This window comes from Pteropus medius, unplaced genomic scaffold (genome assembly GCF_902729225.1).
Source record: "Pteropus medius unplaced genomic scaffold, Ma_sr-lr_union100, whole genome shotgun sequence".
Taxonomy (NCBI): domain Eukaryota; kingdom Metazoa; phylum Chordata; class Mammalia; order Chiroptera; family Pteropodidae; genus Pteropus; species Pteropus medius.
Genome location: NW_024351731.1, coordinates 201,243 through 213,965, shown reverse-complemented (window position 1 = coordinate 213,965; position 12,723 = coordinate 201,243). Strand labels below are relative to the sequence as shown.

Here is a 12,723-nt window from a genome sequence, read left to right as displayed (position 1 = left end):
CCATCTCTCTGCCCTGCCTTGGGATGAGCCTCTGCCATCTCCGCCGGACTATTTCAGGAGCCTAAGTGGTCTCTGTGACACGCTTTCCCTTGTCCAGTTCATCTCTGCACAGCACTCGGAGTAACCTTTTAAAAAACGTAAAGCACACCAGGTCACTCCCACACTTGAAACGTTCAGGGACACCCCGTCGCATGTGGGCTCTCCCCTCGCCTTTCTCTGCAGTCTCATCCTGTGCCATTTGTCCCCCGGTCCTGCCACACTGGCCACCTTTCTGTTGCTTGAATGAATGATCCTGCTTCGTAATAAGTGCATTAGTAGAATTGTGATTACTCACTTGACTAATTCTCATCCTTTTTTAAAAGAAAGCTTCTGTTTTCTGATTGCTTGTGGGTATGTGCTCCTTACACCCATCCGAGGGGCATACATTTTTTGTTTCGTTTTAGTTTGTTTGTGAAAATTGCCACTATTTCTCCCATAAATTTCTGGGGTCGCTGTCAGTTGTACTCATCATTCTACTCGTGCATTCAGCAAATACCTTATGGGAGCCATGCTGTGCGTCAGGCGCTGTGGTCAGTCCTGGGAACAACGCTGACAAAAGAAAGTCCCACCCATTTATAACTTACTTTCTCAGGAGAGAGCCAGACAGTAAAGCGGGAAATGTGTGGAGGTAGATGGTAACAAGTTCTGTGGGAAAAGACAAAGCAAGGCCGGGAATGCAGGGCGTGTGGGGTGCTTCTTGCTGCCGTAGGGGGTAGCTGGAGAGGACTCGGTGGATATTTACTCCGTAGCACGAACACGGCTAATGCGTTTGTTCATTCTCCTGCTCTTAGATTTCTGCTGTTTCTCTCGTTTCCCATTTTCACTATCAAAAACAGTGCTATCATGAGCACCCCTGTACATGCCTACTAGTCTGACTTACCTTCCACCCGGGATAATAAAAGGCAACCGGCATGTTCTGGTGTGTGTGACTTTTTTGGTTGGGGGTCGTTTTGTTTTGTCACGATTATTCACATACCACTGTGGAACTGCATGTCCCAGAGCGAGCCAGATGCCGTATCAGCTTGTGTTTGACTTGGTTTTCAGGATCCGAAAAGTGTGGCAGAGAAGGAAGTGTGCTGTCAAGAATGGGATTCTGACCATCTCACACGCCACAGTAAGTGTGTCTGGTAATTTGTGCTGTGCCGGCTGTGCCTTTTGAGCAAACACACGACGTCACCTGCGCTGAGATTCTCTGTGTTTATGTGCGCACTCGGGTCAGACGGTCCCGGGTATTCCTTTCCAGAAGAAACTGGGCATGTCCTGTGGCGTCCTGCCTCTCTCGGTCGCTCCACTACAACTTTCTGTCTTTTGTCCCCTCAAACCAAATCAGGTATTCTTTTATAATCTTGCCTTTGGGGAAGTATTATTGGTCTAAAGTTTTCTGAATTCTCAAGGTGACGGAAGGGTGTTTTTTGCATGAAAAAGTAAAGTAGGAAGTAAAACAGTGCATGTAAAATAAGTTCAATCCTTTTTTATCGTTACTGTTTATTTATATTACTCAAAAAGTCCATCCTTGTGTTAAAGGGTTAAATGTACATAAAACAGCAAAATAGTAAAACTGTCTCGATTATGACTCCCCTATTTTTAGTAATAAAGGCAATTTAATAGAAAGTAGAAAATAAGCTATTAACACATATTCTCTTTCTCTTTAGATCGTCAGTGTGCATATATATACATTACATACTTGTAGTTGATACCTATGACATATCTAGAATTTTTATTTTTGTATCACCCATTTCCAGCTAAAAGTCCTATATTGACAAAACCTATAAACTTGTCAAAAAAGGTTCCGACTTGGTGGCCGTCAAAGAGATGCACAGTAAAACCAGTAATTCCGACTCTGCCCTTTTAGAACTAGCAAGAGATATTTTTTTATTTTCAAAAATGCAAAGATTATCATGCGCAATGTATCAAGTGGGAATAGGAACGCAGAGAGAGAACGCAGAGCAGTCCAGGCGTCTTTACAAAGGCGTGTAGCTCAACCCAGGTCTCCCAGCTGGGAGAAGCAGCTTGTGAGTGAACTTCAGCATCGCACCAAGTGAAGTCCAAGCTGTGCTACGCTGGTGATTGCTAACAGGATGGTAGAAACGAGCGGTGAGCATTTATCACACTGGCAGTTTTTCATTATTCACAGTCAAGGTTAGGGTTTCCTCTGCTGGGGAGGAAAGAAAGTACCACTTTAGAGGCTCTTCATGCCAAACACTTAATAAAATTTATTTTATTTAATCCTCCCTGCAAACCATGTGGTGACCTAACCTTCATCTTACAGATGAAGAAACCAAGCCACAAAGCACCCCATTGCCTTATTAGACTGTACGCTCCCCAGGACTTAGCAGGTCCCGCTCGTCTTTCTTCCTTTGGCCCCTTCACACATCTTGACACACTAAAGGTGATCAGTGCACACCTGTGGCCAGGCCCTTCCTGCTAGATGACTGCATCTAAGAAACTATTGGCCTTTATGGAACTTGAGGAGTTACGTTGTCACATCAGTTAAGAGTGGTTGTTGCTGTGAGTGTCACCTCATTGGGTGGCACTGGCCAGATTTGTGCCCAGGAGGTTGAATTCCAGAGCCTGCGGCGCCTGCTACTGGGGATAGGCCACCAGACACATGTCTGCGTTGCCAAATTCTTTAGCACAATGGAGAGGGCATCATGTTCCTTATGGTAAGGAGACCGGAGACTCAGAAGCCTAAAGTGCTCGTTCATGGCTCTGTCAGTGGATGTCTGGGCCTAGACTCCAACCCAGGTCTGATTGCCTCCAAAATTATCTCTTTTCTCCATTCTACCGTGTACCTTACGGGATGAGTAAATTACCTTTGTAAATTAACAGAATATTGCGTTGCTTCAGGCGAACCAGTTCCCAAAGGAAACTGGGTGTTTTGTGACAGGCTCTCATGCAGGCTTCAGAGACCAGCAGGCTTCGCCCCCTGGATTCCTTCTTTTGGCGAATCCTCTGGAATCACAAGGTGTCACGGTGCTAACGCTGCGTAGGATTTCAGGGACTGCCGTATAAGCCTCTCCTGCTTGCATGCTGAGCAGAGAGTAGAGGAAACTCTTGTGTGAAACTTGTTTCTTCGATGAAGAAAGGAACATGAAATCGAAGAGTTAAAACGTAAAAGAGGTGGCAGATCAAAAGCACTGACCTCGCAGCTCAGGAGGGAAGACTGAGGTTCGTACACCTGGCCTTGGTGGCCTGGAGCAGTGTGTCCCGTTCTGTGGTTTCTAGAACAACTCTGTAATTCTAGCAGAAAAATGAGGAGAGTAAAAACCTCGTTAATTTAGAGCCCACCGATTCAGAAAGTGCACCCATTTGGTTACAGGGTAAAAAGACTAAAGAAAATTCTCATTTTTACAAATGTGAAGGTATAAAACAAATGACCTACAGTCGAAAATCAGCCAGTTTTCATGTTACTCCCCACGCCACCCTCCCCGATACAAGAAATAATGGATTCCTTAAAAATGGTTTCCATTCACCTAACGTTCTGTTCGCTGTGACCTTAAGGCAAAGTTACTCAGCCTTTTCGTGCCTGGCTGTCCTCATCTGTCTATGGAGGTGATAACGGTGGTAGTTGCTGTTAGGGTGGTTGTGAGGATTAAACGAGTGAGTGGATGCGAAACCCTTAGAGCAGAGCCTGCTGTGCCTGCTGCCGTGCTGTGTGATTGGGGACATGGCGGTCCTGCCCACACAGTGCTGTGTGATTGGGGACGTGGTGGTCCTGCCCACACCGTGCTGTGTGATTGGGGACGTGGCGGTCCTGCCCGCATCTTCATTAACTGCTGTTCGTACGCCAGGGTAATAGAAACCTGTTATAAGTTTTTGCCTCAACAACTCACTGTTGATAAAACGTAATGAGAATACTTTCTAAAAAACATAGTCCCTGTAGCTCAGATGTTTTATCATCAAATTAATGTATTTTGTGCAGTTGTTCTAGGAAGTTTGGGGGTTTTAAGTTCCTATTGGGGAACAAGGCATGGATTAAAGTCGTTAGTACCGTTAAATAGGAAACGTGAATTTAAAAGTTCTTCCCGTACTACCTAAACTCTATATACTGGCAAACAGTAGGCACTCAATAAGTGTTTGCAGAAATGACTAAATGAAGGAGTATCCAGCACATTCCCCAAATGCAGTCACATCATCACCACACTTCTCATCAGGATCCCTGATAATCTCTTTTCTTTTTTCTGTTTGCATTATAACATTGTTTAATGTTGATTTTAGATTGGAACATACTCTCACAAGTAAAGTGACAAGTTCCTTACTGCAATAAGATTGTCAAGGAAATCTCCATTTTCAAATACATCTTTCTTAACACATATACCTATTCTACCAACTGGAAATCAATCCTGTGGTTAAAATGATTGGGAGATTTAATAGAATTTGTAGTCATTCACACTCTAGCATGAATTATTTCAGTTAGATAATTAGCTCCTCCTTCCTAAACTGTCTGAAGGGTCACCAGAGGGATAGGGGAGCTTTCATCATGGCCAATAATAATTTTGGAACATGTCAAGAACAGGTGGGATTTCTCAGCGGGAATATGATCTCCAGGGAAATGAGGAACTGGCCATTCAAGGGCAGGAAGAATTAGAAAGGGAAGAAGAAGAAAGATGTTTCCACTTAACTTTATAGATGTCCCAAGAGCAAAGCTCTGGGCCTTTTACTTTCTGTAAAACAATGGCCAGTTTACTTTCGCCTTCCTGACCCTTGGTTTCCTCATCTGAAAAGCGGGCACAGTATCAATACCTAGCTTACAAGAATTAAACAATGACGTTTTTATAAAGTACCTAGCCATTTAGGTCCCCAGTAGACGAAAACTGTTCCCTTGCCCCAAATAAACCAAAATGCTTTCCAAAAGCCAGTAGTTGTAACGCACAAAAATTGTGGAGTGAAGCTCTCTCTGCAGTGGCCTGCGATCGGCCTGTACCGACCTCACCTCTTACAGCGAGTTAGCGTGATTATTGATTGCTTGCCTAATATGTGTCCCTCTGGGGCACAGCAAGTGTCTCAGTAAACCTTTATTGAGGGACAGTGAAATGACCATATCTGAGAACACGGTTCCAAGCGCTAGCGGAGGGAGCGACGAGAGCTTCATTATTTCTTCTTCACCCGCTTCGACGCCGCAGGCCCAGGCCGGCCGGGTCGGCTCACTTCCCAGGAAATGGACGATGTCCATTCTTTGCTTGTGCAGCCCAGCGTTTCAGCGGGAGGACGGGGGAATCTCCCTTTCTGGGTACTGATTCCAGCAGCAGATGTTCTCTGCCAGCAGAGAAGTGTCCCCGCGCCGACAGCTTTACGCCCCCAGCGAGAACACCTCACGCTGGTGGTAATGAGCCGCCGGAGGACAGACGCAGAGAGAGGGCACAGTTGACGCGTCCTGTTTCCATGTGCGCGTCTGCTTACATTTCGGTGACTCACAGCTGAGCGGCCACTTTCTGTTTGGGGTGGCCGGGCATCGTTATGTCCGAAGGGTCATGTCTTCGTCACTTCTCTTCATGGAACGTGTCCAGACCTTCCCCAGTTGAAGCATTCTCAAAAACCAAAGCATGAGACTAGGTCTGCCGTGCCTGTGTGCGTGCCTGCGTGTGCGTGCGTGCTTGTGTGTGCCTGCGTGTGCCTGTGTGTGTGTGTGTGTGTGTGTGTAAGGTGAATGTATCTGTATATTGTTAATTGAAAAACAGCAATTTGCCCAACAATATATACAAGTGGATCCAACCCATTATTTTTTGAAAAGACATTTCGCACACGCGCACGCACACGCACACACACACTCCTTGTTAAAATCAAGGCATGAGCAGTGATCGTCCCTGGGTGTAAAAGTGAGATTAACAAGTCACATTCAGCCTCTTCTTTGCATTCTTGGTCTCCTAGAGTTTCTTCAACGAATGTGCGTTACTTTAATGAAAAGTAAAATCTGTACAAGGACAGGCCTGAGACATTCAGGGAACAGAGCCCCCAAATCTTCATTTTTGAAAGGCGTCCTGATGCAAAAGCACCTGGAGCTTCTGACAGAGGTCGCGCCAGCAGAGCCCGCAGGGACAGCGTGGCCCTCCCTCCACGCACATTCGGAATGCTGGCCCGGGCGACGCACGTATCCACCCAGGTCACTCTCTCTCCTCAGCTCTGTCTCGGGTCCGCGGCCCCCACACCACGGCCACAGCTTTCGTTCAGGCCCCCTCACTGCTCATCGGTCTCACTCTCTCGTCCCTGCCACCATTCAGTCCCCTGAAAGCACACCCATGGGTCACTCTCTGATTAACTCTCATCAGTAGGTTTTCAGAGCTCCTGGGACAGGAGTGTGAATTCTTAGTGCCACATACGGTGTCCCTCCTGCCTCCGCATCAGCATCACCTACTGCCCTTGTCCCCTCCACCCCGCCCCCCGCACCCAGGTGCCTACACCTGCCCCTCACTCTGCCTGCTCATCTGCCTTGCTCTTCCCCCCCCGCAGTGCTCACTCTGAGTCGATGCTGCCCGTGGAGTCTGTCAAGGCCCTCAGTGCACTTGTGAGCCCAGGCCCAGGCCCCCGGGCACTGGGCCCGTTCTGGGCCCATGGTCGGGTCTGTTTCCCACGGCCGCTTGATGACACGGATGGCGTGTTTTTGACGTGTGCTTAGAATGTGTAGAGGCTTAATAGCTATCTTGTCAAATAAATGAGTAGATATTTCAAGTAGGCCCCCAGAGTTTCTCTTTTCATTAATTTTAAAATAAGTAATTGGAGTAGAACCAAAAGACCCTGGAAGATATTAAAACAGAATTTAACCTTTGGCACCTTTATTCTCTCTGTTTCTGACCTGCACTCTTAGATGTTCTCACCCGCTGGGCCTTGGCCGACCCTAGGCTGTCGCATGGCAATCTGTCCAGGCCTTCACCGCATGGTGGAAACAGAGGGACCAGGCTTTGGTCACTCACCTGGGTCTAGTTCCAGGCTCTGCCGTTTCCTCACTGGGAGGTTTTAGGAACGTTAGTTAACCTCTCTGTTCCTGTCTCTTCATCTTAGTTAGTGGAAGAAACTAGAAAGACCCCCCTCAAGTAGTACGTGAGGCAGTGTGTGTGACACACCTGGACTGCACTTGTTCATTTGATAAACGTTTATGTGTTGAGTGCCTGCTGTATGCCAGGCGCATTTTAGCGCACAAAACTAAAATATGTGTGCTTTTTAGTGGGGAGAAAGCAAGCGAATGAGGAGCAATGAGAGCCTGAAAGACAGTCCAGCAGGGCGGGAGGGAGAGTGGGCAGGCCAGGAAATGCCCTCTCCAGAGGAGCTGATTGTGAGGGACAGGTAGGGAGGGATGGAGCGGTCAGGGGGATGCCGGAGGTCAGGCACAATGAGTGAGTGAGTGAGTGAGTGTGTGTGATTGTGTGTGTGTGTGTGCATGTGTACGCGTGTGTGCGCGTGTGGGCACGTGCGCGCGCGTGCGCGTGCGCGCACGCAGGGAAGAGGGGTGGACAGTGCCCTCCACCGCCCAGCAGAGGGAGCAGCAGACACATTGGCTGGACCTGGAGTCAGAATGAGCAGGGAGGTCACGGTGTGGAGATTTTTCTTCTCAGTGTGGTAGGACTCATCAACAGGAAGGACTCAGTAAATACGTGTTTCCTTGGGGTTTGGTTTTTCTTTTTTCTTTCCTGTATTTAAACAATGTGAAAGCTTTTTCTAAACTTCCATGGCGGTGTAGCCGCGGGCAAGTCATTTAGCCTTACTGTGTGTTTTAGTGTGCCGAAGCACCAGGAAGATTATACCTTCTTTAATCAATATACCTATAAATTAGTACTCGATTTCAAGAAAGGACTTTAAAATTTTGTAAAATTAAGTAAATCTGAAATTACTGTTTTTACTATAGTGATTCTTGAGCCTTCTTGTGCCTCGGTCCGGGGACTTTGGTAGGGCGTACTACTCCAACTTTTTGTGTTCCTGGCTTGGTATTGGCTGTGTTGGCTGTGACAAGATGCATCAGTGTCAAGTGCAGTTCATGTTGGTGCAGCAAAGTCAGTCCTGTGGGCTTGACTTCAAGGGAGCACATATCGTATGTCATCCTCACTGAAGCTGTGGGTCAACCGTGGAATGACAGACTATATAACATCCTGTCATCAGAATCTTTCTGGTAATACGCTTTGAAGTAGTCCATGCTTAGGAATGAGAGGTGACTGGGGCTGTTGCATTCTCCTGAATCAATTAATACTGAACTTGACTATTTTTTTCCTGTTTTAAAATTTGTATCTGTTCTGTGTTATATTGATTGTATCTGTTGGCAAGGTTCAGAAACACTGGACTAACATAGATTTGGGGAGAAAAAGGAATCATCTCGTTAACCCTCTGCCACATTCAAATGTGGATGGTATCTAAAAATTCTTAACTTTTTTCTCTGCTTAGGTTAAGAAACTTGAAACTTCTCATTATACATAATCAACTGAAGCTTGGGAGTTCTCCCTTACGTCTGGCTCAGATCTTCTACAATTTGGGTGCCTTTCTTCTTCGTCTGTGCAAATGGCAAACAGCTGCCACCCTTCCCCTATAGCAACCCTTCATGTACTTGAAGATGGTCGTTAAGTCACTCCCCAGCCTTCTCTCCTCTGGACTAAATAGCGTCTGTAGCCCATCTTTAAAGTTCCTCTTTTCTAGTCCTTTAATCATCTCTCGATCTTCCCCAAGCTTTTCTGCATCCTTCTTTAAATGTGGATGCCGAATTGGAACGTAGTATTCTCCCGAGAGTCCATTAACTGGGATCGCTACCTTTCAGGCTGTCGGATGTCACTGTCATTCGTATGGGAAATCCAGTGGTTCTTATCAACGTCCCAAAAGAGGAGCTGAGCTGCAGGACGGAGAGTTGCTTCTCCAGTGGCCCGGGCCTAGGTCTCTGGTGCAGCTGCTGGCTTGGAGTCTGAGGCTTTCAGCAGCCCAAACTCCAGGTCTGTTAGAAGAAAAATGTCCATCCCCCGGCCTCACGCCTCCTGGTCTGGATCAGGTGACCGGCTCCATTGTGCAGGATTCCTTGCCCAGGCACTGTTGCCACATGGGTGGAAGTCACCTGCACGGGCCTTTGCTCCTGGTTTCCATGTCTACGCCACACGTTCGTGCAGGGGACATGAACTCCCCCGGGCCTCTCGCTTCCTCCCTGCAGACAGCTCGCTTTGGAACAGATAGACACAGGACAGGGGCCTTGTTTTCAGTATCTAGTCTCATTCAAACCACACGGGGAGGAAGATCCTGAAAATTGTCCACAGATCACAGGGAGGTGGACAGAATTAAGTGTCCGTTCCCATCATCGAGACCAAGAGGTGCAGCCATTGCCATGGTCTTAATCACGTGCCATTGCTGCTGTTCTGGGTTTTGGCTAGTCACTGTTATGACCTCTTCCTACCTCCTCCACCTCTGTTTTCCCTAAAAACTTAAGTTGCTTGTGTGGACATGCTCCAGGCTCGGGGGTTTTGAGAATCACAATTGGCAGTCGGGCAGACAGCCCTACCAAAGAGTTCCAGGGCTCGCTGCAGCCCAGCCCAGCCCAGGCACCCAAGCGTCCCACTCCATGGTCAGCTCCTGCGGGAAGCAGACATGCTGGCATCAGCTATTGGCCAGTGTGTGACCTTGGACAAATGCAGGCAGGAGGGCAAAAAAGAGTTTTGACTACGTGGCAAGACTCCATTTAGTCAAAGCCTAATTCAGCATGACTATCTAGATACTACAGGGTCCATATAAATTATATGTGTGACCAAGTGATTTGCTGATGAGTGATGTGAAATCCTGGCTACATTTTCTCTCTCTAGATTTGGGGGCTCATTAAGCTACATCTGGAGGCTGGTAATTGTCCTTATACTTTTGAGAGAAGTAATGTACATTTCTACTGTAATCAAAACTTGTGGTTATCTTGGACATCAGGTTTGGGATGATCGGGTACTGGGGTCCTTCTGAATGAACGAATGAAATAAGTGTTCGTGCTTGGATATGTGTGCATCCCAGAAGGTTTATTTCCATGGACCACGCCCACTCTTCATCGAAAGGCAGATTTTCCTGGTTCCGTTCTGATTAATCACTAGGATATTTATGCACAGTTAAAAGACGTTTAGTAGGCCACCCAAAATTTTTTCTTTAATGAGATTCAGAACCCTAATGGACGAAATAAGGCTTTATCAAATTATTGCCCGGATCTACCGCCGCCCCCCCCCCCCCCGCCAGGGCGCTGCCGCGGCAGGCGAGAGGAGCCGCTGGTAACACCTCCATTTTCTCTTCGTTCCAGTCCAACAGGCAGCCAGCTAAGTTGAACCTTCTCACCTGCCAGGTGAAACCTAATGCCGAGGACAAGAAGTCTTTCGACCTGATCTCACGTGAGTCCTTTTTCTCTCCGAGTCGGTCACGTGTCCCTTCTCTGGGCGTCGAAGCAGCAGTTCCCAGCAGGTGTGCTGGGGTTCCTGTACTCGCAGCTCTGGGAGGCTCCCCCAGGCCCCTTCATCCGCACGGAGCCCACCAGCTCCGAAGGAGAGCACGACAGTGTCAGGTCCGACGTGTGGTGCCTTAACCTAGACCAGTTCTTGACCGTGGTACACGGCATCACCCCCTCGGAGAGGTTTTTCAAAGTACATTTGCATTTCTCTCCAGAACCTGCTAAACGACTGGCACAGGTGTGAGGCCAGGCGTAGGTGTTTTGTCGGAAGGCCCCAGGTGGTCGTCTGGTGTACCTGTGGTTAAGAAGCACTGAGGTAGATTTGGGGACGCAGCTGTGCTGCTGTGCATGTAGGGCTGACGTACCCAAAGTTTATCCCCACAAAATTGGGCTCTTACAGGAAAAATCACCCCCTTGCTTCCAGACATAACCACCTTCACACTCCATGTGTCGATGACTCCAGGGCTCAGCGCTTCTCTTGTGGTGAGGGCGCATGGTGATCCGCGCAGCCCAGCCCATGCCCTGTATTCCCCTAGTCTTCAGAGAGTGGGCGGGGGCTGGAGGTTCCTCTAGGCTGGCTCCCTGCACCTGCATTGGTCCCATGGGTGCACTTACAAGCCTCACCGTAGCTGAGGGGACACCCCTTTGACTCCCACAGGTACGCTGACATCCCATGACAGTGCCCTTCTCTGTTCTCTGTAGGCCCCATGACCAGGCCGAAGGCGCAGGGAGTGGGGGGTACAGCATGGTCAATGCAGAGCACAGAAGTGCTTTCCTGCGCCCTGACATCCTTCTGATGTTACTCTGTGGAGGGAAGCCAAAAATCAGCCCCACCACAAAGACCGAGTTAGCCCTGAGGCTCTGTGTGGAGTCTGAGCTGGGTTCTATAGCATCTATTGGAATTCAGAGTCCTCGTGATTTTTATGACCAAATAACCAGAAATGACCAGATTTCTCAGTTTATTAATGAGAAGTTGAATTTATAGTATGACTTCAAAAAGCCAGGAAACCCGTAGGTCATTAACAAGTTATCAGTTAGTGAACGTCTAGTATGTGCCAGGTGCTTTATATGCATTATTGTTCATCCTTACAAAAGCCCCATCAGAGAGGTTCAGTGACTCACATAGCAGTGAAGCAGGGACCCATCCATCCGGGGCTCCTGGGCTCTGCTACCCTTCCATGTTCTTGGACGTATACGCCATCTCTGGGGATGAGGGGCGTGAGTGCCCAGCCTGGAGCAGTCACACAGCGAGTGGCGGGCTGGTAAGGAAAGGTCAGTTTGACTTGATACGTTGAAGGGTTCTCGTGAATTCTGAACTTTAAAAAAGAGCTTCCCTCATGTGCACCTGCCCACATGATGCAGTTCCCACCTGGAGAGCAGCTTGATGATGACGTGCGGGCAGCGTTTGAAGCTTCTTCCCTGGGGCAGAGTACGCCGGCTCGTCAGAGCTGCTCCCTGGCTTATGAACCGTTTCTGAAAAGGAAATAATTTTTTAAACACAGTAAAAGGCAAATTGACCATGACAAGTAAAATCCTGAACTGGCAGCTGACATTCTCCCATTTGTCGCGGAGATTCGTCTGACCAGGTAGGACTCATCCTCCTCCCCGCTTTTTTCAGAAGTGCCAGGTGTTCGCATGGGATTTGCCTTTGTTTCATTGTATTCCTCTGGCGCTTCAGAAAAAGAATGTTGACAAAGTGAATTCTGTAACTGCTAAGATAAAATGGTGCAAAAACAAAATAATATTAAAATCCTACTTTCCCTGTGTTTTTTTTTTTTCCCAGGAACTTCCGGAATTTGCGCTGTACCTGAAGGTATTCTGCTTTCTAAGGTTTCACTTTGTTTTCTTTTTTGTATTGTAGATAATAGGACGTATCACTTTCAGGCAGAAGATGAGCAGGATTATGTAGCGTAAGTAGTTTTGAAATAATGGCCCAGTGCACCCCGTCCTGTGCAGTGTGCCTTGACGTTCTCTTTTTATAACTCGGAGCCACTCTTGGTGGCTCCACATGCCAACTTCTCACCTCCAGGCTGTCACACGTTGCTCTTCTCTCTGTCTGAGGTGTCCAGGACACTCCGGTGCCCCCTTCACGATCCTGCTCAAGCCTCGGCACGCTGGGGCTTTGCTCCCTCCTCTCACCCCCGTGGCCTCTCCACACCCCTGGGGTCCCTCCCCCAGTTCACTGGGAGCCCTCTAGAGACCAAGGGCTTGCTGAGGCAGGGGCCGCGCCTTCATCATCTCCTGCACTTAGGCGGGGCTTACCCAGTGTTCGGTGGCCAAATGCATGAGCCAGGCTACCTGGACTCTTGTGT

The 12,723-nt window shown here is 48.2% G+C and overlaps 1 protein-coding gene across 2 annotated transcripts in view; it reads left to right on the top strand.

Annotated features, from left to right (window-relative positions):
• ASAP1 (ArfGAP with SH3 domain, ankyrin repeat and PH domain 1) overlaps positions 1 to 12,723 on the top strand; it is a 294,496-nt gene that overhangs the window by 229,741 nt on the left and 52,032 nt on the right. For both annotated transcript variants that reach the window (XM_039845875.1, XM_039845874.1), the window contains exons 13-15: positions 1,084 to 1,153; positions 10,268 to 10,355; positions 12,273 to 12,321. In XM_039845875.1, coding sequence (XP_039701809.1) covers positions 1,084 to 1,153; positions 10,268 to 10,355; positions 12,273 to 12,321 — 207 coding nt within the window. The remainder of the gene's footprint in view (positions 1 to 1,083; positions 1,154 to 10,267; positions 10,356 to 12,272; positions 12,322 to 12,723) is intronic.